Source organism: Anas platyrhynchos, chromosome 3 (genome assembly GCF_047663525.1).
Source record: "Anas platyrhynchos isolate ZD024472 breed Pekin duck chromosome 3, IASCAAS_PekinDuck_T2T, whole genome shotgun sequence".
Classification (NCBI taxonomy): domain Eukaryota; kingdom Metazoa; phylum Chordata; class Aves; order Anseriformes; family Anatidae; genus Anas; species Anas platyrhynchos.
The window spans coordinates 33,594,733-33,618,809 of NC_092589.1; the positions used below are offsets into that span (position 1 = coordinate 33,594,733).

General features: G+C 39.5%; 2 protein-coding genes across 13 annotated transcripts in view; both read right to left on the bottom strand.

The window, feature by feature from the left end:
- STRN (striatin) overlaps positions 1-2,974 on the bottom strand; it is a 69,143-nt gene extending 66,169 nt beyond the window's left edge. For all 4 annotated transcript variants that reach the window (XM_038176736.2, XM_038176735.2, XM_038176734.2 and 1 more), the window contains exon 1: positions 2,255-2,974. In XM_038176736.2, coding sequence (XP_038032664.2) covers positions 2,255-2,959 — 705 coding nt within the window. In that variant the 5' untranslated portion in view covers positions 2,960-2,974. The remainder of the gene's footprint in view (positions 1-2,254) is intronic.
- Positions 2,975-3,792: 818 nt separating this feature from the next.
- Positions 3,793-24,077, bottom strand: part of HEATR5B (HEAT repeat containing 5B) — a 56,569-nt gene continuing 36,284 nt past the window's right edge. For all 9 annotated transcript variants that reach the window (XM_027453896.3, XM_038176730.2, XM_038176729.2 and 6 more), the window contains 10 exons: positions 22,684-22,863; positions 21,130-21,367; positions 20,208-20,468; positions 19,800-19,927; positions 19,469-19,613; positions 16,087-16,356; positions 13,819-14,043; positions 11,154-11,305; positions 8,016-8,229; positions 3,793-6,623 (listed from right to left, as the gene is read on the bottom strand). In XM_027453896.3, coding sequence (XP_027309697.3) covers positions 6,319-6,623; positions 8,016-8,229; positions 11,154-11,305; positions 13,819-14,043; positions 16,087-16,356; positions 19,469-19,613; positions 19,800-19,927; positions 20,208-20,468; positions 21,130-21,367; positions 22,684-22,863 — 2,118 coding nt within the window. In that variant the 3' untranslated portion in view covers positions 3,793-6,318. The remainder of the gene's footprint in view (positions 6,624-8,015; positions 8,230-11,153; positions 11,306-13,818; positions 14,044-16,086; positions 16,357-19,468; positions 19,614-19,799; positions 19,928-20,207; positions 20,469-21,129; positions 21,368-22,683; positions 22,864-24,077) is intronic.

Sequence of the window (24,077 nt, forward strand, 5' to 3'; positions counted from 1 at the left end):
TTATTATTAGGGTAATTTTTCGATCTGCAGATGTCAGAGTACTGTAAACACAAAGCCGGCATTAATAGTGAAATGCATAATTAGCATATAAGCATCTAGGGAAGCCCTGTATGAATCTGTTTTCAGTTTGACTTGAAATGCACAGCTTACTAATGATACTTGCAGAGACATCAATATTGAAGTCCTTTTTCACCCTGAATGAAGAAGATTACATAGTAGAGGCAATAATCGTTTTTAAAGATTAAAGAAGAATAATCAGAAAATTGCAGCAAACATGGATATTTGCCAGGGAAAGCAAAATTTAGGCACTTGATAGGAAGAAAAACCTTGGGAAAGCAGTGTTAGACCAGCAATTAGGAGCAGAGAGTAAGATGCCTGACATGTCAACTCATGTATTTTTCTAAACTCCGGGAAAGGGTGTGTGTCACCTGAACAAGCATCACATAACTCAACAAAATGGTACTCCAGCTGAATATCACATTTAATTCCACACAACTAATTACAAGGAAAAAAAAAAAAAAAAGCCCAGAGGGGAAGAAAAGGAAGACAGGAAATCACAGTTGGATTGACTTATGAGGTGGTTTTCAGAAGGAGAGTATAGCTTAACTAATCACTGGCTGCGGAGCAGCAGCCAAGCAGGGCAATATCTCAAGTATTTAAATATCACAGCAGTAAGAAACTAGAGATAAAAAGTCAACCTCTAAGAATGAATTAGAGATAAAATTTATGGGATACTAACAACACCATACAAAAGAGGATCCCTGCCACACAGCCTTCCAAGAGAGCAGGCAATCTAACATTTAATTTACATTGGATGGAAGGCCAGTAAAGCACAATCAGGAGCATTGTATCTTTATCTCGAGAGAGAGAGACTGCATGACCTCAAATTTCCATTATTCTGTTAAACACTTCCAACTATATAGGCCAACAAAAGGCTTCAGAAGCAGCGTGGAATCTGTTTTTAATTAACGCTGCTCATCCTTCGCTTGTACATGCACCGCCTCGCAAAGCCCTCCTGCAGCTGCCGAGCCCCTAACGCAAACCTCTCACGTGGATCAAAGCCCATTCGACCCAACACGGTCACAGCAGACGTCATGCCTGCTGCCTGCAGAGACAGCCAAGAATTTTGCACCTTTCTGAACATGACTCTGCAGCAGATAAATGCTGTTACGGCTTGTGGCAACGCCAGTCACAGCTAATTATAACTTTATTGAGACGTTTTGGCAGGAACCAGAGGAGTTGAAGCAAGCAACTTGTAATGGGGTTATATTCCCAGTTCTGCCACTGAGAATACACGGCTCCGGCACACAGCTTCAACGCTCTGCTTCCTTCCTGCTGCCTCATCTGTGACACTCACCGAGCTTTGGAGGGATGCTGGGGAAGGCGGGGGAAGAAGGGGAGGAATGGCATGCCTGCCTCTCGTCTCGGAGGGCACTATAAACGTGCTCAGTGTTATTACTAGGAGAGCACTGGCAGAACTTCTGAGGACCTGTAAAACAGATGTTGTTCTCCAGAGCAGTCTGTGAGACCTGTATCAGCTGTGCAAAAACACCCAGGGGAATCTCATAAATACCTCGATCTGTGACACGCAGCGTTCTTGTTGCAGGAAACTACGCTGGTTGCTGTCTACATAATAATTACTGGGTATAGTGAATGGAAACGTGGCTCTGCTACTAACAAGTTTTTCATCGAAGCACTGAGGTTAGAATAAAAATTACGTCCCTCTCCGGCTCACCACCACTTCCTCTGAGTCCCTGCAAGGGAACCAAGGCTGGGCGAGGAATCTCACATCTGCCGCTCTTCTCAGAGGGCTTTTGCTTGATGTTACTATAGAAAGTAGAATTAAAGGGGTGACTTTCCTGCTAGTTAAGAATAGGAAAAGATAAAAAATAAACTAAAAAAAAAAAAAAAGAAAGAAAAAAAGAAGCGGTTGATGTTGCTAAACTGGCTCAAGACCATCTTTACGAAGACGGCACCCTCAAGGAAAGGCACAGAGAGCCGGGAGGCGGCCGGGACGTTGGGGCGAGGCCGTGAGACTGCGAGGATCCCCCACCGACACCCCCCCGCTGAACAAGCCCGAGGGGGCTCCCCCGGGCAGGCAGCGCTCCCCCGGCCCCCCCCCCGGCTCCCCGGAGCCCCGGCACCCCCCGAGGGCTCCGCGGAGCAGCCGAGCGCCTCCCGCGGCGGCCGGTGCCGGGGAGCGGCCGGGAGCCGCCATGTCGCGCCGTGCCCCGCCGCGGCCGGGGCTCCCTACCTGCAGCTCCGCCCGCTCCGCCTCCCACTCGGCGCGCTCCGCCTCGAAGCGGCCCCACTCGTGCTGCAGGAAATGCAGGATGCCCGGCACGCTGTACTGAGCCCGGGACGCCGGCACCGGCGCGGCGGCACCGGGCACCCCCCCCACACCGCCGCCTCCTCCTCCTCCTCCTCCTCCTGCCGCCGCCGCCTCTCCCGGCTCCAGCCCCGGCCCGCCGGCCGGCGGCGGCAGCAGCAGCGCGTTGTTGTTGTTGTTGTTGCTGAAGAAGACGCCGGGCCCCGCTTGCTCGTCCATGGCCGGGCCGGCTCCGCCGCCGCCGCCGCCGCCCCCGCCCAGCCGCGTCCCGGCAGCGGCAGCGACCTGGGCGCGTCCCGCCCGCCCGCCGCCGTCAGCGCCTGACAGCCGCCCCCGCCGCCTGCTACCGCGGCCCGGCGGGGACAATCCCGGAGAGCGATTCGCCGCCCGGCCGCCGGGGCTGCTGGGAGATGTAGTGCCCGCGGGCGGCGGGGGAGGGGACTGCTCCTCCTCCTCCTCCTCCTCCTCCTCACACAGCGCCGCGCTAGGGCTCCCTGGGGACACGAAGGGGACAAGGGTTGTGCAGCAGCTCCGCCACTGTCCACCAAAGGCTGCTCTTTCAGCTCCTGGCGGTTCAGTTCTGGTCTCGTCTGCCCACCGCTCGCTGTCAAGGCGTTGGGAACTCTGCATCCATCACAGGATGAGTGGGGTTCCTGAAAAGCTTTAGGACGGCACAACAGCGCTTCTCAGGAGTTACCCCACTGCCTCTTCTGACAGGATAACAAGGCTTTTTCAGACTGATGGCAACACCACAGGTGGAGGGCAGGAGCTGTCAGCAGCATTGCTCTCGCACACCTGTCCCAGAAGCACAAAAACACCAAAGCTGGGCTTAGTTGCCCTGTTACACAAGAGGCTTGCTAAAGAGCAGTACACACCACCACCAACCACCACCAGGCTTTACATCAGGGCTTCGTGCTAGCAGCCCTCAGACCTCTCCACATGAAGACAGGCAGATGTGGAAGGCTGCCTCAGCCACAGATGGGTGGCTGCCGAGCCGCGATGGGACATCCTCAGCTTGCAGCGTCAACATCAGCCCCTGCGTGCCCCATGAGTGCCCTGCTGCTTGCTCAAGCAGCGCTTCCTGTTTGGCTCTAGCTGTTCCGAAATTGCACTTGCTTCGTAACCCAGCCCTGAGAAGTTATAACTGCGGCTGGTGGGCAGCCTCTGAGCACTTTTAAAGAGGGGAAAAAGAATTAAGGAAGCTTGCAGAAAGGATCAGGAACCGCCGGGGAACGTCACCAAAAGCACCCAGCTGGGAACTCAGGCTGGGGGAAACCTGGTAGAGAAACAGGGCAGAACAACAAGGCTCACTGAGAAAGGAAGGAAACAGCGGAGAGGAAAGACGTGAAGGGGAAACGCAGCAACAAGCTTCATGAAAAAGCGCAGCAAAATGGCCAGCAACAAGGAAAATGACAAAAAGGAGTGTGACAAAAAAAGGAAAAAAAAAAAAGAACAATAAGCACTACAGAGAGTTCCAGTTTTATTTTTTTAATCAAACGAAGTTTGATGCAAAAATATCATGTAAAACCACATGGTCATACTTTTCATATCCAGAGCAAGTAAAGCAAATGAAAACTAGAGAAGCATGTACACAAATGAAGGTTGAGCCTGTTGTATACCATCACAGTGTACATAGAAAAACCTCTCCCTTCCCTATATCTCTGTATCTATCTAGCATTATTTTCCCTTCTGCTAACGTTTTTACTGTTTTTCTACAGACTTTAGTTATGCTTGATTGCTACACTTCCCCCCTCCCCCCTTTTCTGAGTTTTCAGATGTCTTTTTAACTGGAGTGTAGGCAAAACATGAAAGTGCTGAGATAAAAAAAAATATACAGTAAATAAAGACAACCTTGATTATAGACAAAAAGTTGTCAATTACTAGATTACCTGCGGGAGGGAGTGGGGGGGTGGAGGGGTGGAAAGAAGCAGGTTCTAAACTTTTCTAATTTTTACTTGCAAGTTTTTTGGGTTCAGTTGTGTAGCGAAAGTTTCCTTAACATTTTCACTGAACTTTTCCTTAAATGTTGAACACATTCAGAACAACTGCTGAGCAAAATAGCATTGTAATGTTGTCATTAAAATTTTGATCAGCTTCAATCCCAGTACGCAAAGATGACGAAAATAGTGAAATTACTTTACTCCTCATGTACGGCATACTATTTTTAGTGCTGCATGCATCTTTAACTCCAGTAGGAAAGGAACAAGACTTGAAAGCTATTCTTATTAACACATTTATGAAAAACGTTTGAAAGACTAGAGTTTGCATTTCTTGTTGTGGCGCAAACTTCTTGTCCTCACTTTAGTGCTAAAAGAATCAGTGCGAAATAAAAGGCTTTCAGATATCTTTATGTTAAACATTCTTCACACACCAAATACAAAGAACAAAAAAGCATTACCTTGTCCTTCATTTCGCAAAGGTCTTCAAAGGGTTACATAAGCTCTTATGGAAAATGAAAGACCAGAGGCAAGTGATTATGCAAAAATAATGATCTACAAATATTTCACCCAACTATTAATCATGTTCATTTCTATTTACTATCCCTTTGTTATATTTACGTTCAAGTGAAGCTTCTAAAATATATACAGTTTTTACAGAGTGCTGTTATATCCAGAAAAACACAAACAGAGAGAAGAGATGAAACCCAACAGTCCTAGTCTTCCAGTTACATGACTTCTCTATAAAGCAAAATGTATAGAAAGAGCCCTATGGAAGTCTACAAATTCAACAGGAGTGTCAAAAACTTCATGCAAGTCAGTCTTGTATATACAAGAAAATACATGGTTCTCTACTTCAGCCAGTATGAAGGGTAATGTCTGTCAGAAGGCAGACATGACCATTGGGAGTTGCTGGCTCTTGTGCCGTAAGGTCAGCACAGCACACGATTTCTCTTTAAGCTCCAAAATCTGCAAATCAAACTCTCTCAGATAGGAACCATGTGCTTTTTAAAAAAATATATAAATAAAAGCCTGGTAAGAGAAGGAAAAATTGGAGGAGCCTGGCTCACGCTTGTGTTCTGCTTCCTTACAGTTGGTTAAGGTGCAAAAGGTCCAAGTCATTTGGCTCTGCAAACTTTATCAAGACTACAGATAAGATATATCCAATGAGACTAAATTTTGCAGGAATCAGTAAATGTCTAGGAATCTGAACAAAAAGCAGCGCACAGTCATCATAATCAACTAGCGTCTGATAGAGAGACTGCAATAACACACAGCACCTTACAATGGCCAAATTCTATAGCTACGAAACTCCAGATAGCAGGCAGTCCTCTTTATAAAGTCATTTTCCAATGCATTTTCTCTTTTTAATTTATCTTAGAAGAGATAGGGTATCAGATTCTTGGAATCCTTTATTAATTTTCAAGCACGGAAATAGACCTAAATGAAATATACATCATATAAGTAAAGACGACTCATTACAACCGCATGCTTGATTGTTCACCTTGAGAAAGGCTTAAAGTTGTCTTTTTTTTTTTTTTTCTCTTCATGCAAGCTGAAATGATTTACAGTGTCTGGCAGCCCCCTTCCTTAGTTTGTTTTAAAAGGAAAAAGTGCATACTTCTACACTCAAAATTCCCCATGGTATACAGTAAGTACTGCGTAACAGCTTCCCCTCTACCCTCCATCCCCACTGTGTTAGTGTTGCCACAGTGGTAGCACAACAGTCACTACATTTCAGAAACCATTCAGAAAGGTTCAGGGTACCTTTTAAAAATAAATAAAACAATTTCATGAGATAGACAATAGGGGTTTTGGGGGGATAATTTATAACGTAAATACATAAATATGATCACATTCAATTTCTCAAAAATCTATACAAATACTATTAACACCACTTCCCTTGTAATGCATGGATTTCAAGTAATTACACAAAGCTCTACTAGCCTTTAACATACAAATTTCACAAAATTACAGACACATATGCAGTAACACATCAGGGATAATGTAATGCTTCTGACTAGTGAGCAGTCCAAAAATAATAAAAGTAATTCAAAAAAAGCTAGTTTTCAGTTTAATTGTTGGGGTGGAATGTACTGTGGGTGGTGGTTGCCTAGCAGCTGCTTTTGCTTTGCTGGCCTGACTTGCTCGGACTGCAGTTTCTAGACGTGTTTTTAATTCGGGAGCAGCTCCCATTACCGTCTTGAAAGCATGTGGGTAAAGTGGACCAATGTGCATTAGATTCTGAAGTGCAAACTCATGAAGATCCTTAGATACCGTAGATGCAGAAGCAAAGGCATTTTCATTCAGTAAATAGGAGATCAGAGTGGGAACAAGAAGTGCAAGCAACTGGACTCCTAAAAGTAAAAGAAAAAAAGAGTAGCAATCATATCAGAAGGAAACAAAACAAAACAAAGAACTGCATCAGTTACTAGTGTAATATGGGTTATTTCATATTCCATATTGACAATGAGCACTGTAATTAAAAATGAGCCTATCAAGAACAAACAATATGAAGACTGTTTCCTTGTCTTTGGTCACTCAAACCTTGCTTATCAGAATTATGCTTCAGACTTCTATTTTTGTTCACCACAGTTATTTTGCTCCTGACACATCTTTAGAGATGCCTTTGCACCGTCTGACTGCAGATTATTGATAACAGATCTTAAAATGTCGAGTGACTATCATATTAAAGGACTTTAAAACACTTTTGTGACAGAGAGAAACATTATCCAATTGAATCTGAAAAGCAGCCTCCCCACTGAGCATAACAGAACTGCTATTACTATGCAACTGTTCACTAAAAATTCAGGGACATTTATCTGGTATATTATATTACTCCATATTGGAAGGTATCAGTTCAAAAACTACCATTACAAATATGTAATGGGCTAGCAAAAACTAACAGGACCACAGCTGAAAATGGCACAGAGTTTATCTTGAAAATAAAAAAATCAACTAAAGTTGTAGGGCTAATTTTTCTATCTAGAGAGGATACAAGTACACCTCTGAAACATGTAAAATGGTAACTGCAAATTTAGAAGAACTTAAACATTTCAGTTATTCTCCCATTTAACATGTGTTTGAAACAACTATGTCAGAATTATATCATCAGTGAAGAGGAATATCAACAGGGAATACATTTGGGAAAAAAAAATCAGTAATATCTTTACAATTGATTTTAAATGCTGATTACAATCAAGGTCTGCAGACTAATTCTTTGGTTATTACATTGTTTCAGTTACTCTAGCTGAATTTAAAGATAAACTATAACATTGTATTCTATCTACCAAGCAAACAGAAGGCTCCATCTACAGATCTAGGTAGTCTGACCAGTGCAATTCAATTTCTGGGGCTCTTTAAACAAGCTTTGTTGAGGTGGTAGAAGCAACCTGATAAAAGTGACGGGTATGCTAAAATAAATAGAAGTTAAAAATGGGAAAAAGTAAATTTACACATACATTTCCAAATACAAGAAAGAAGAAACACTACTTCAGTTCACATTTAGATTTTTCTTTGTAATCATCAAACTCTGAAGTCATATTGTACGCATTATACAAGCCCATGTATACAAAAATTCTAGTAACAGAATCACAAAAGTGATGTTTTGTGATGTTTTGTGAAAATAGCACAGATGTTTTGTGAAAATGGCATCAAGTTCCAAACTGCAAGAGTCCTAGTGTTCAGTATTTTGTTTTAGAATTACACATTTTCTAGATAAATTTTTCTAGATAAAAATAAATACTTACTATTCTGCTCCTCACCAAGGGCAACCAATGTTTCAAGGACTTTAATTCCTTCCTGGACTGCTAACAGCTCCAGGTTGTTGTTTGGGCGGTTCCTTTCCACAGCTTTCAACTTCTCCACCATTATAGGGGCCAAAGAATGAATATACGGAGTTGACAGGGCACGATTGGTATGTTGGAACACAGAAAGCAGAAGCTGGTAACACTTGGCTTGAACCTAATGAAATCAAGATAAATACATTGTCCTCAAAGTTACTTGTTAACTCAGGGAGTTCTAATAAAATCTGCTATCTATGTGTGTGAGACACATGCACTACATAAAAAAAAAAAAAAAGCAACTACAACTAAGCAGGAAGGAAACAAAGTGAATAAGACCAGTTTTCAATAAGAGAAGCAGAAGCTTTTTGACTGTAGTTGATTCTAATCCTTCAGTTACACATTACTTCACGTAAAGACTAAGGGATTGTCTCTGAATTTTTTTAGGGTTGCTTTTGTGCCATTAAACAGCTTGGTAGGCTTCAATTAGAATTAGCTGCAGGTACAAAATGGCGTTAAACAACACAGACTCAAAGAAAAGAAAGGAATAGTTAATGTCATACTAGGCAGCCACACAGGTCCACAGAGAATGACATCTGTAAGCCTCAGAACTCTCAATGCTAACAGTAGATTGAATAGCATTTAATGTTTTTGAAAATACAATCTCAGAAGGGTAATGGAGTCTATAAAAATGACTCAAATCAAAGTGATCTTACATATAGGTGGTCTTTTATACACGTGTATGTGTAACTATAGAGTGAATTGGAACACATATCCCTCTCCTCCCTTCCTTTCTATTCCTCCCCCGCCCTCCTCTTCTTGCTATAAGTAGGGAATAGTAAAGTCAACATCTGGGAAAATGACTCACTGATAGCCTTATCTGGAAGAACTTTTATGAATGCATTTGAGTTGGGTTCACAAAAGCCTTTCTCCAAAATGCTACCAAATAACCAAGAGCAGTTGAAAAAGTAAAACACTACAAGACTGTGGATGAAACACAGCACATTTTCAAACTACACTCAAGCCAGAACAGGAGTTATCAAGCATGAACAGAAACATTCCAGAGGAAGTATTACTGAACACAGTGATCTGGGAGGAGATGGGGGATGACTGAAAACAGAGATGTATAAATAAAAATATTGATTTAAAAAGACAGATAATAAAAACTAATAGTAAGAAAATACAAGTTATGCAGCTCTGTTTGTTAATATATGACTGCAAGTTTTCTGTAGAGTTCAGTGTTTTAGGTCTGAAGTAATAACAACTCCTCAAATAATATTTCTGTGCTTTTTAATAGAGCTCCATGGTAGAAAAGTATGCTGAGTAATGCATTAGGAGAAAAATCTTTGACCTTGTTCAACAAATTATTCCTGTATCTTTCCATACCACTCCAAATAATTCCCTTCCCTTTACTCATTATTAATTAAGGTTATTAACCTTCAAAATAATGACTAAAGGCATGTGTTGTTGCTTTTTTTTTTTTACATGCATGTGTAATTGAAGTACAAGTTTTTCAACTCCATCTGACAGCAGAATTCCATGCAATTTCCTTTTATTCTATGTATTTATAAATATAAATCTTGTGACTACTTTGCATTCACAGAAATCCACAAAAACTCCTGCAAGTTAAAGCCAGGGTTTCCTCAAAGTCTGTAAAACACACTCTCCCATAAAACTTACCAATTAGCATTAAGAGTCAAGGGTCTCTCGTCTGATAGCCTATAGATCCAGAAAATGAACTTGCCTTTAGGATATTATTATACAGCATATCTAACCTTTCAGGCTTTTGCAGGCAAGTACTAAAAAATATTCCTGTATTTCTAAGACAGTGGTACTTCTAAAGAAGAGTTGTTCCTCCTCTCCATAATCAGTTCAATGTTTATATTACAAACAGGTGCCTCATAACTTACCCCAAATCCAGTAATGACTGGTTTATATTTTAAAAAATTTAGAATAAACACACAACAAGCATTACAGAGTATATGCTCTACACGTCAGCAAGGAGAGTGAGTGGACACAATCTGGCTGCTGTCAAAGCATTCCCTGTGAATTACAGAATTAGCATTAAGTTCCAGCTCACCGAGAGCTTGCCAGCAGGGTGGGCAAAGATGTACTTTGCTGTTTGCGTGTTTATACAGAGCTGACAGAGTAAGACATAAGTTTCTGCATGATAGAGCTGACACTTCCATTCACACGCTAAAATCTTAAGCAGTCTTTCATCCAAAGTTAGGCCTCAGAAGAGAACCAACTGAGTTTTATGCCCACAATGAAAAAGGCCAGCCGTGCTGCAGAGAACTCTGTCTGAACAGGATTCTAAATGCCTCGATGTGACCCTACGTGGGTCAGCATTTTCTGCGTATTTTCCTTCTCAGGAATCTCTGCAGTACTTGCTTGTGGAAAAACTAGAGATTTATTCAGTTTTAGTTCCCACCTGCAGCTTTGTATACCCATTCAACCATACTAATGTATACATGGCTGGAACAGTTATGCTAAACTATAGAGCATGGTAGCCTGCTTGAGCAAAGTTAGGCTACAACTTTTTGTTTTCTCCCTTTAGTGAGAAAATGTTTCAGAAGACAATTCATAAAGACAAAGCAAAGGACGGAAGTGAATTTACAATCGGTAGATGCCCTTGACAGTGACCACAGAATTATGTTTTCTCAACTGGGTTTTGTATGAACATATAAAATAAGCATAGGATTTACACAGAGTTCATCGGAAGTGTGGGCTGTAATTTTATCTGCAGAATATGTGGTTTAGTTTGTATTAGAAAAGATCAGGGTCAGTGTAAAAATCTCACTATTCTCTGGTATCCGTACTTCTTCCATTTGCTAAAATTTCACACGAACACACTCTTCCTTTAAAAAGCTGCATGGCAGGTACCTCACACAAGGCTATGAACAGACTACCTAAAAGCACTTGCTTTGGGTTGTTTTGATAATTAAGGAGTTCCTATAACACAATGTTGAGAATTCTGGTTATTTTGACAAGCAGTATCTGTCTCTGAAGTAAAGGCATTACAAAACATTCAGGAAACATAGTAAACGTATCACAAGTACTTTTTCTCAGCTCTGTATCATTCACATTCCTGTATCATGATCTTACCCAAGGATCACTGGAATTTAGCGCATTTTTAAATCTGTTTATACATCCATTTTGCAAAGACTGCACTCCAATTATTTCAGTGCTTGCTGACCAAAGGAAGAGAGCAATAGCTGTAAGTATGCTTACTTCATCAAGAACAGGCTTAGAGGTTTCTGAAAAAAAAACACGAAAAACAGACTGTTAGCTGACTCCAAAAAGGAGTTTGAATTTATTTAGTAAAACCAGTGAACACAAGGAAACTCAAAGACAAAATAAATGTACTTTAAAAGACTTGCAACTGCATACAAATACACATTTTCTCATTACAGAATCACTTCATTGTTATTTGACTGTGACTGAAAATTTAAAGCTGAGCAACTCTTTTCTAATGGTTGTTTAAATAAAGTGATTCAAACTTTCCAAAACAAATATCAAGCCAAAAACATCATGCACACTTCTCTGAACAAGTCACATTTTTGTTTTCAATCTGTAAACAAGGTGGGGAAATGTATTTTTGAAATCTTTTCCCCATTAAAAATATAATTTGTTTCTTTTTTGTTGTTGTTGTTTTCTTCAGCTGATACACCAGAGTAAGAAACTGATAAACAGGCAATAACTTTCACATAATGTGAGGTTTTACCTAACAGACAAGTTGATCTGATGGCTATCTGTCACCAAAAAAAAAAGTAGTCCTACTTTAACCATCCCTTTTCTAATTCATCTGTATTTGCAGTTCTCAATTTTTTTTCTCCTTACACCAGCTCTTCACGGATCTCATTCATGAAGCTCCATCAACAGGGGAAAAAATTAAGTACTTCTCTGCTGGTTTTGTTGCCAGATTGCTATGACTCTCAGGGGAGAGCAGAACCAATGAAGCAACAGACAGCAAAAACGAAGGCAGCATGACATCCTTCTACAGATGTCAGCTAGTCATTAGGTTGGCTTAGCCACGATGTGGAAACTCACTTCAAAAAAAGGACTCCAAGCATTAAGTGACAAACATGTGGCAGGGATTTGTGTTTTGTTGTTGTTTGGTTGGTTTAGGGTGGTGGTGGGCTTTGTTTTGAATTTTATTGAATCACGAGACTTGAAATTGTATGCAGCAGACCTTGCTTAGATTCTTGGTGATATGGCCCACTTCACAAAAGACTGGGAAGGAACAGGAAAATTTACATTCTTGCAACGAACTGTCTGCAAAGAGCCTAGAGACCAATAATGTTTGTAGAAAGATGAACTGGGGAACCTTTACAGTAACAAAACGCTTGAAGACAGGAGCTGATATGACAGAACAAATTAGAATTTTGACTTGGATAATGCAAATACACTGATCTTTCCCCTTCAGACATTTTCAGGACTGTTTGCAATTACCTACTCACTCCCTATATGTCACATGAGTAACTCCATTCACGCTTCTCTTTAGACTCCATAAATAGTTCCTTGGGGATGCAATGGGATGTTTGTTGGCTGGGCTGCCATTATGCAAATGACAAATCTTTGTGTCTCTTTTTTTGCTAACTATGCAACTGAGACTGTACATCTTTTTTGCTTTTTGAAGAGCAAGGCAAAGTACAAATGGGAACAAACAGAAGTAGTCTGTAGTTCTCTAAACAGACACAGCAGACATCCTGCTGGTGGGTAACAGATTTTTTTTGGCAGGGGTAGGGTTTTTTCTAACCACTGAAAGCCTGCAACAGTATTGTGAATTTTCTACTCCAGTATGAACTTTGCCACAATTATCCCTTGCTGTCTTCACATTCATTCACTTTAACATTCACTGTCATTAAAAACTACACAAATCTTGTCAGCAAGCACTTAAAAGATATAGACTGCCATTTTCCTTGAGGCTTAATTTAAAGTGTTGAGTCCATATGTACAGTACGGAACAATCGCAGTTTCAGTAAACAGATCCGTTTCTCTACAAACACTGTTTTGGCAACTAAAATCTCCTTTCATTTAAGCTAGCAGGTATTCTGTGGAAATAGGAAAGGAGGGGTGGAAATGATAGTTTGCTCGGGCATTGCCAACACCTCTAGAGTTGCCAGTAGTCACAGAAATTGACCCATGGCCTAGGAAGTGAAGTGAATTCAGCTTGGAACTCCTTCAGACTTTACTTGCGAGACACTGATCAGGTGTCAGAAAGATTGATTGGTATCAGAAGGTAGATTTCCAAGTTCCAGAAGCAAGTCACTAGCTGAAACTATGAAGACTGATAAAATTAGCTGGGATGAAAATATGAAGCACAAATTAATACTTTATGATGGAATTCAAAATGGCAGAGCAAAGTCTAAACTAGTATAGCAAAATACCCTGAAGAAAGCACCTGAAGAAAGCAGACCTGCAAGACGAGTTGCAAAAGGCAACATTTCTAATAGGAGGTTACAACTTATATTGCCAAAGAAAATAGACCAACAAGGAGAAAACTGTGAGGGAATCTCCTAAGGTATACCTGTATTTTCTTAAAGACAATGTTGTGTTCGGCTTCGAAACAACCTGCTACATAACTTCTATTAGTTAAGCTGTGTGCACTCAGATCTTCCCCATTTCAGTTTTACAACCAATTCACTGCCACTTTTAATTTCCAACCCTCAGATATGCAACCTATTAAATTATAGACAGACACAATACTTGCCTTTTCATTAAGGCAAAACCCAGCTCTCCAAGTTTCCTGCACTGCAAAACCACTTACCAGGTTGCGAGTATTCCAGGACAGATGCCAGAGTACTGCGGATAAGACTTGCCCACTGTTTTTGAGTTTCATCAGTCTTGACTGTTGGAAGAGTAACAATAGCTTTTATTCCTTGAAGGGCTGCACTGACTGGAGGTGGGACCTGATTATCTGCTGATTTTACAGCTGTTTCTTTCAATACTCTTGTAATTAGAAAGAGGATAGTGGGCAGCACTGTCATGCAACCTAAAGAAGACAAAGTAGAATTTCTGGAGTTAATTTCAAACAGCGTGGTAGATAACCTCTTAAGCTTTCTCAAAATAGTTATACATGGCTAACAAGATAAACTGCTAACAAGTAATATGTGCAGGTCAGTATTTTAACTTCAGTAGTACTGGTGAATTAATTTGGTGTATAGCATAATCAAACTCATACAAGCCAACACTTGTTATCAATTCACAAATGATTCAGCTATTAAAATGTTTCCCTGCATAGCTTCCATGAGAGAATTAAGTATCTTAAAACATGATCTGCATATATCTAGGATCCTGTAAAAAAAGAAATACAGTAATTGATCTGGAAGCAAGTGTCCAGGTTAGGGCAGTTTCCAAGGAAGCTGGTGGTGTTACAAGCCTCAGAAGCAGCATGAGGAAGTCCATTTGAGCAACTTACACTCTGGACAAAAGCTGTAGTCATGTGGTTACTCTACAAAGGAGACAAAAATGATCCTCCTCCTACAGCATTACTTTTCTGAAGAAATCAACAGCTACCTGTAAGTTTTATGCAGCCAGTCCTGCCTTGTGCAAGTTAGGCGAACTAAAGAAGTACTGGTCAAATAACACAAAACCTGACTTTAGGCAAACGGGAACTTCAACAGAACAGGCTTTAATACTGCATGTAGACTCCAAGCACCCTTAGGATTGAAAGAAGGGTAGCATTGAAAGAACGGAAGTATTGGGTTTAGGTGCACAATATCAATATACAACTCATTTTAGGTAGTTAAGTCTCTTTCCATACCTAATTCTGCCTCATCTTTCCACATCTGTGGAAACAGAAATACTTCTGAAATCCGGTGAGGAGAAATAAACTTAGCAGAACAATTACAACCAGAAAGGACTGCTGGAGGTAAAACACCCTTTTCAAAGCAGTTCCTCTAGGTCAAATTACCCAGAAAAGAAGAAATTAAATGAAACCTCTCAGATAGCAACAAATTCTTTGTTCACAGTTTCCATTAATTCCAAAGTTCCAATTAACACAAACGTTTGCTCACATACCATCTCTTCTCCCTACAGCCATCAGCTGCATACATCAATAGTTTTGTAGCTACTTTCATAGGTCACTGCCAAACGCTGGCAGTCATGCCTTCACTCCATTCAAACAGAAGCAGTATGATTACTCTTCTTGCCCAAAAAATAAGGAGAAAGGAAAAAGAGCCAAGAATCAAATACAATATAGTTCAGGGCTCCAGATCACCTCAGAATTTGCCTTTTTTTTTTTAATATTAAGAATTTTGGGGCATGAATTGTCTATTTGAAGACAGCCCATGTTGTTTCCTGAGCATGATTTTATCCAAATACATTATTTACCATTCATTTAATTTAGCTAAAGGATCAACCTCTAAAATGTCTTGTCTACATCAGAACATAAAACTTCCTAGAAATCCATGAAAAGCTCCTAAATGACTTTTTCTCCAAAAAACAAATCTTGAAGAGCAGGGCTTCCAACATATTTGTATCCTTTTCTGCTGAACTACACTCAGTGCAATTACTGTAGTTTAGACATATACTTTGTGACAGCCTTCCTGAGCAGAAGAAAGCTCCATTTAGTTTAGAGTTGCATTTGGGATGACTGACAGCCACTGGCTGCAAAATAAAGTGTACCATAGCTGAATTGTGCTAGTTTTTCCTCAATAGCACTCTTTATCATACAGCTGCTTCTCAGGAACTTAATTCTCCCTGAGATGCCGATCTTCTATTATAACATGATTAAAATTGGTCACCAGGCTTCAAAATCATGAGAGGTAAAAAAGGAAGGGAAAAAAGCAATAGAATCGTAATGAGCTCATTTCCTCAGCAAACTTAGAGCACGCATCCAAACTTCGAATCATTTTCTAACGTTGGCTCACTGGAAAAGCCTGAGTTCTTACATTATTCTAGAACCTAAAAATCATTTTCAATAGATGACCCTAAAGTACCCTGTAAATATACATTTTGTAGGTTTTGTAGTATCACATGTCCACTACATGTTCCCCTACAGTAACCACTCGTAGGTGTTTTGTCAATACTTTACCTGCTGGAGAACAGAGAGAAGGCAGGTCCGACAGTATAGTAACAGTGGCAGCCACAAGACGAGCACTCTCCTCAGAGAGGTGGGATTTGGCAGCAATGTGACTTGGAGAATCTGACACTTTTGAACTTAGATGGGGCATGTGCCGTACTAGGATAAACATGAGCAGTTCCATGGCTGCAAATACTAGAGATTTTCCAGGCACAAGTCCACCACTCTCACCTCCCTCTCCTAAAACAAGAGGATTTTCTTTTTCTTCAATATCATCTTCATCTAAAAAAAGGAAGAAGATAGTTAAAATAAATAAATACGAATCTCATGCCAAAGATTACATGAAACACTAAAAGTTAAAAATCAAGAGGAAAAATTCGCTTCACAGTAAAACACTACAAATATGGCTCATGTCAAACTAAATGCTCTAGTTAGAAGGACTTCAAGGGATTCAAGATACTTTAGAATTATTGTGATTGCAGCAATACTTTATAAAAATCCATCCAGAACTAGAAAAAAATGTAGTAATACACAAAATAAAAATTTGACTTTTTTCCTTCTAAATCAAATGACAAAATTAATGGCTCTGACTGCCAAATAAATGATCATTACAAGTTATTTTTAAATTAATGGCTATAAATTAAGTGTCTAACATTGACAAATCTTTTTTCAGCTTAAGCTGAATAAAGAAGAGGACAGAAAAGCACTGTAAGATTCTATGTCTAACTTGATGATTTCGGTGCATTCAGTTCGGAGTCTCTCTCTTTTGAATGGCAGCTCAGCCAGCTGCAATCTTTGCTTCTCCCATTACACAGCAACAGAGATCCAGCAAGTCAGAGGTGGCCTGAACTACTCCATGAATTTAAATGATTGCTAGTGTTATCACATGCAGTGATTTGAAAAATGAAACTTACTTGGCCTATGGTGAACAATTCCATTAATTCACATAAAGGAGCAGAGCTCACATTTTTATCTGTGTTGCATTCTCAGGTTTGAGCAAAATCTTCTATTTTCACTTGTAAAATGAGTAAAAGCTAACATTTTTTTTTTCCGAACGGTACGGTGTGCCAGAACAAGATAGCAGTTTTCCTCAGTAAAATAAATACACTCAGTATTTTACTTTGCTTCTTTCAAGTGAAATAAAACATGGCAGAACTAACCTAAATAGATACGATCAAATATTTGCCATGTTGCCACCAATTTACCCAGCAAAGATGGGAAACAGTACATCCAATATGAGATTTTTAAATAAATGGTAAAGGGATGCTTGAACAGCTCTGTACAAAGAAGAGGTTACTAGAAGTATGTCAGAAAGCAGCTTTTGGACAGATTCTAATATCCTTAAATCAAGGATATTCTTAAAGTAGAAGCAAACTAACAATTTGCTGACAAAAAGCCAAGGCAAAACATTAGAAACTGAAATACAATACCAGAAATGGGGATTAAAGAATAAAGAAATAATTTTACTGGTGCTCTATAAAGAGAAAGTAGAGGAATAGGACTTAGCTGAACATGAAATCTCATAAAAGTTTCAGCTGAAAGGGACCTCCATAAGTTATCTGGGTCCAATCTCCTGCTCAAAACAATGCCAACTGGAAAGCTAGAACAGGTTGCTCAGGGTCTTGCCCGATCAAGTTTTGAATACCTCCAGACACGGAGATACCACATCATCTCTAGGCACCCATGCCCGTGGCATCATTTTTTTTTTCCTTGTATCCCATTTGGATTTCTGTTGTTGCTGCAACTTGTGTCCGTTGCCTCTTGCCCTCTCATTATATGCCTTTCAAAACCATCTACCTTGTTCTTCTCTCTAAATCTCCTTTAAGAAGGGAAGAATGTTATTCAAACCCATATTAACCCTCTCTTCTGGAGAATAAACATCTTCACATCATTCAACATCTTGTGTCATACGTCATCTCCATAAGAAGCTTAGCGGACCTCAACTGGTTACTTTCAGTTTATCAATATCTCTCTTACTCAGGATGGAGAAGGGGCTAAGAAAATTATCACCGTTCCAGAAGCAGCTTCACAAGCAAGTTGAAAGGAAAAATCATTTCCCTTGATTTAATGATCTTGTTCTTCTAATGCAGCCCAGTAACAGAGTGTTCAGCACTGTGTGGGGACACCAACTGCTTCACCTATCCAGTCCACAAGGTTTCTTCCAGTTGGTTTAAAATGGTTTCATTCACCCCCTCTTCTTGGTTAAGCAGTCTGTGACCAACAAGAAGAGCATCCTTGAATGGTATATCACCCTTCAATTCCTCTTAGCGGTACCAGTTCTGACCTGTCAAAGAGGCATGGCTAGCCTTAGATGCCTACTCCAGCACATTGTTCTTTTCTTCTTGCCAGTCCTACAGCACTCACCAACCAGATGTCTAGAGATAAGAGAAAGCTTTTTGTTGCTGGAAATTATAACCTTGCAGCTTCCACCGTCGTGGGAGCCCCATACTCCAGGACCCTATTCCAGCATAGCCTTTGGCTTTCCCTCCATATATGATGTGGGGTTGGGCTCCTGCCCCAGCAGAATCTATGTTGAGTATGCTTTTCCCCCATTTGGCTTTCCTGATGCTACACAGTCTGCTCATCTTCACATCCCATAGGTGAGACCAACATTACCACTAGCCCTTGCTACACAGACAAGAACCCAGAGGACGGTCACATCAGGAGTTTCAACTGGATTTCAAGGCAGGTCACCAGATCTCTCATGTGCCAGAAATGACTATTCCGCAATCAGCAGACTGTGTCTTGCTGTGTGTCACTGCCATCATTATGCTGACTAGCAGTCTTGTACAGTCTTGAGAACCACTTCTGGGCTGCACAAACATGTCTTTCAATGCTGATTGCCTTGCTCCTGTTTGCACACACCATCCTCAGAGCCCTTGGTTGGTGACACACCTTATGTGACATCCACTTCCTGGCAAGATCTGGTTAACAGGCTAGTTTCACACTGGTTCCAGTAGCAGGTCACTGAACTAATGAATGACAGTTCTGCCAGGGACACTCCATGGCACCCCACAACACGGGCTGAACCACTAAGCTTCAGAAAAAAAGTTCATTAAAATGCTAAAATGTAGTCAATAAGGAAACATTAATGAAACTGAGCAAGGTGTTCCTAAGAGCTTAGTGTGGCATGTTGGGTATAATTTTCATCACTTGTGTTCAAGAAAACAAAGACATGAAAGACTGATTTCAATGCTCGGAGGAAGAAAAACTACATCTTACAACAGTTAAGAAAACAGCAGGTAAGATTATGACCATATCTGCAGTATCTGTGGAATACACAGCATTTTCTTCCTCAGTGTAACCATACTCCAATGCATTGAGTTCTTTTTCCAACATGAGAACCCGTTCCTTATTTATATTGCAAAACAAGCCATGTTTTCAAAAGTCTTACTTAGAGTATTCCTTTTTTCTTGCAAGTAATCTTGAGCTGCTCTTACTATCTGCTGGACAACTCCTGTAACCAATAGCTGGACTGAAGGAGGATCCCAGGTCAGGAGGAGTCGGTGAAGCACACTTAAGAGTTCAACACCAAGGAGCTACAGTAAAACAAAATATGCATTAAAAAAAATAAATTAGGGCTTACCAGTTCCCAATTACTACATCACTTGGTTACAACAAGCAAATACTTCTCCCACACAAGAATAATTACAGGTTTTGTAATCATCACGAATGAAAGATCATGACCTAGGAAAGCTAACTGTCATAACATGCTCATACAGTACCTGATCCTCTGCAATATGGATCCTGGCACAAGGGGAATCCAATAAAGTATGAAGTGCTTGTAAACAAGATGTGACATGTTCAACAGGCTCTTCAGGTCTTGGGGAACAGAGGAACTGTATACTAACACCTGAAAAGACCAATTATTAAAAAAGAATGTTCACTTCTTCAATTATATAAACTACATTCACAATTACTCTATTAAAATCACAATAATCACACAAATACTCTACCAAAACTATGAAGAACAGCAGTAGAGAGACAGGAGTAGACACAGAGAGAGAGACAGAGATTTCAAAATGCTATTGTCCAGACAAGTGATGCCTTTTAAACTTCTTAGATTTCAAGCAAAGTATCTTTTCTTATTTCCATAATGTGCTGGTACTGAGCTTTAAATTCTCAACTCTTACCCAAAATTAAGTGCATTCGATCTTTGTTCAACTCTGGTAAAGATTTAGTAGTAGGTGGAGTTCCAGGTGTCTGGTTTAACATAATAGATGTAGCACGTTTCTGTGAGTTAGGCATTGCTGCAGCAGTCTCTTCAACTGATTCTGAAGCATTAAATCCTGTGCTGTTCAACCAAAGCGCCACTGCATGTAGTATAGGAGCCCAAGAGTTTCGATAATGCAGTCTAGCTGTATCAATTGTTTCTGGAGTGTAAAATGCTCCTCCTGTTAAAGTAACAAAGCAAAGGTCAATTCTGAAATTCTCTGCAAATAACAGACAAAAAGCATGTACTCTGAATTTCTTAGTTATTTACTTTGGATATGTTTGATCATGCATATATTCAGATGCAATCCTTGTTAGTGACAGTGCATCCCAATTCTCCTTGTGAAGAAGCAACGTTAGTACCTCTCATAAAAAAGTGCAATGGCTATGACAGAATAGTAAGCAGAGGAAAAAGAGGCAGGCAAAGGCATCAGGTCTTGCAGCATTTTTCATACAGAACACTCATTCTTAACTCAATTAAATATTATAAGACAATATCCACAACATTCTCAAGAACGGACTACGTTTCCTTACAGTAGACATCTTTTTTGCACTTGATGTCAAAGTATTAGGGGTGTAGAAGTATTATTACTTCTACAAAGACAAGGCATCAATCATCTCTGTGAGTCAGATAAAAAATATTTTCATTGCAGATTGAAGGAAAAAAGCACACAAGCTTTCAACATACATTGCTGTTACACAAAAGCAGAAATTGATTACTTGCATTATTTTAAGAGATGAAAAACATGCCTGGCAAACAATTTAAAGAAGAATTTGAAAATCTCTACTAGCAGTTTTATCCCGTTCTTCAAAACAACAGGAAAATGAAATTTCTGTATTTACCATCTGGTGGAAGCTGAGTAGCAAATTCAGCAGGTAAAGTTAAAAGCGCGTAATCTTTCAGCGCAGCTAACCAGAGCCGGCTAAGTGCAGGCAACTCGGGTTGTACAAGTGTTATCAAACTGTCTGGTGGCAGCTCATCTACAGTACCAAAATCATCCTCATCCTCCTCTGTGCTCTTTGAAACACATTTTGGTTTGGTCTCTGCTTCTTTCTTTATTTTCATAGCAACAATGTACACCTAGAAGAAAAAGAGATTTGAAAAAAGAAGCAGCCTTTCCCATGTAAAAGATTCCATACACAGATGACTTACAGTTCAGCCCCTGTGGGCCACAAATACTATTAGATTTGTTGCTGCTGTTATGAAGTCCATGAAAATTACCTGGAAAATGACTTGGAAAGAGATTTGCAATACAATTATATTTAAAAAATATAAAGAGAGAGATTTTTGCCTTTATTTCTACCAGTACGTAACATTTAGGGACATAAGTAATATTTTCTGACGACAACACATTTTCTCCTAAAAAAGGAAAACATGTCAGCATAACACAAACATACTGATTTAAAAAATTGATTTCATTAAAACAGGGCATTCTCTTTGCCCTACATTAAAAACTACTAAATAAATTAGAATAAATTGTCATTTTCTGGAAGCAGATTAGGTATCAGAAAAATATATATTTTTACTGTAGTACATGAATACAAGAGCGTTTATATGATTGTCTTTGAGAGATGCTATGAGAAGACAAAAGGATTTTCAAACAAATATGGGAAGAAGCATCAGAAAAATACAGTAAAAATATGCATTTTTAATTAGAAAAAAAAATAAAATAGAAATAACTGTCCTCATAAAGCAGATGCTCCACATCGAAGCTGAAAATAACAGTATGGGGTGATTAACATGATTTCATGGCTGAACTGTTGATACTTTACTTTGTAATTTCAAAAAAAAAAATAAAGAAAGAAGTCATTAAAGCACTACATTAGAAGAAACCAAAATACTTTTTATGTAATTAGATATAAGGCTCTATAGCATTCAAGTAACATTTCAGGAAGCAAGGCAATATAAGTATTGCTGACTGTCATTTGTAGATTAACATATCAAGTATTCCAACCATTCCCCAGCAACACCTACGTTAAGCCTTTAATTTATAATGAACTGAAATAAATTCCTAGCTAATTAGATGCAATATTTTACCAAAATATATTCTCATTATTTATTCATTTACTTTTAAAATAAGAGCAATATGATGGAACCAAAATGAAAATCTGATAGGGTATAAGAGCATACTTTGATACAAAGAAATTCAGTTAAAACAGCAAAAGACCTATCAAGCACCGCTACAAATATGAAGAGACGAAATTGCAGAAAAAGGAATGGAGAAAGATATAGAGATGAAAAAATACCAAGAGTGGACCTGTGGCAGGTAAGGAAGATAGAGGTACAAGGTAAGGCAGCAGATACAAGGCTTACTGGCTGACCAGACAGTAGGGTGCGATGCTACTACTGAGGTGAAGTCTTTTCAAACTTTTAAAGATTTAATAATAAATGCTTACCTCAGCCCATGCTTTCAGAACTGCAAGTTTTTCCATAGTTGTGGCACTCTCCCGGTAGAGCTGGCTAGAAGATCCCTTTCCTGCTTGCACTTTATCCAGGGAAGAGACAAGAAGGTTGTGAACTCGGCGGAGATCATTCAGGTCACTAACAACCCCGCTTCCTATCCATGCGCTACATACCTAAATAACAAAGTTGAGAATTGTCCTATGTTAGCAAGGCAAATCCACAACCTTATAGATAAAAAAAATATCTATAACTAATAATAATAATAATAACAACAACTAAATAAATCAGCAAATCTCTTCCTGTTTAACATCTAAAAATGTGAGATTTTCCTTCTTTTCCTCTCACCACCTGTGATAACAGAATGGTTCAGCTGAATTGTTAAAAAGGCTGAAAGGCTGTATTGTATTAAAATGAAACTCAGTATTCATGGAAAATGCTTAACATAGTTTGTAAACCTCTGTAAATAGGTTTTTATTCTTTTCCAACTGTCTGTTCAAATCATTCAAGCAATGAGTCTTCAGATTTATTGTAAAAAAAAAAATTGGACAGCAATTCATAAAGAAAAATCCATTAAAAATGCAAAAATTCAGTCTTTAAAAACTTATAACTCAAATTACATATTAAGGCTCCGTCCTAATGAGAAGCTTTAAGGTCATTAACAACTTCAAGAAAATTCCTAGAAGTGAGTAATAATAAAATCTTTAATCTGGACTCTGATATGGAAAGAACAGTGTCACGTTCTAGAAAAGTCAATACCAGACATGTGAATGAGTGTCTCCCCACTTTTGTTTTTATTTCTCCTTTTTTTTTATTTTTAGATTGAACAGATTCAAAATAGGTAAATAGATCTTAATTACCATACAGATCATCTATTCCTGTCTAGTGCTACACATTGGCATTCATCCTCTGAAACACATTCATGCCCAGATATAATAATTCTGGTGCAGGTGCAGCTGCTTTTATAACAAAACAAAACAAAAAAAAGGACAAATTCTTTCTTTATACAAGAGCTGCTTTGATTCTGGTGGTGATTCTACAAAAACGTGGAAAAGAAAGAAGAAAAAACAAAAAACAAACAAACAAAAACAGCAAAAAAAAGTTCACAAGCTCTTTTTTAATGGCAGTCTTGTCCTATCTCCAATTTATTTGATTTGCTTTGAAAGAACCAGTTGCTTGAAAGCCTTTGTGGAAGCGCCTGGAACTATGGACATACTTAAACACAAAGCAGTCCTGAATATATGCAGAACAGAGCTGCTGAAAGTCTGTCACAAATCTGTAATTCATTCACAGCAGGACTAGAAGCAGCTTCACTCCTGCTGCTGGGCAAGTCAACAGCTACTTCAGTAATAAAATAGAACTATAATATGAACAAGCTCACTCAGTACAG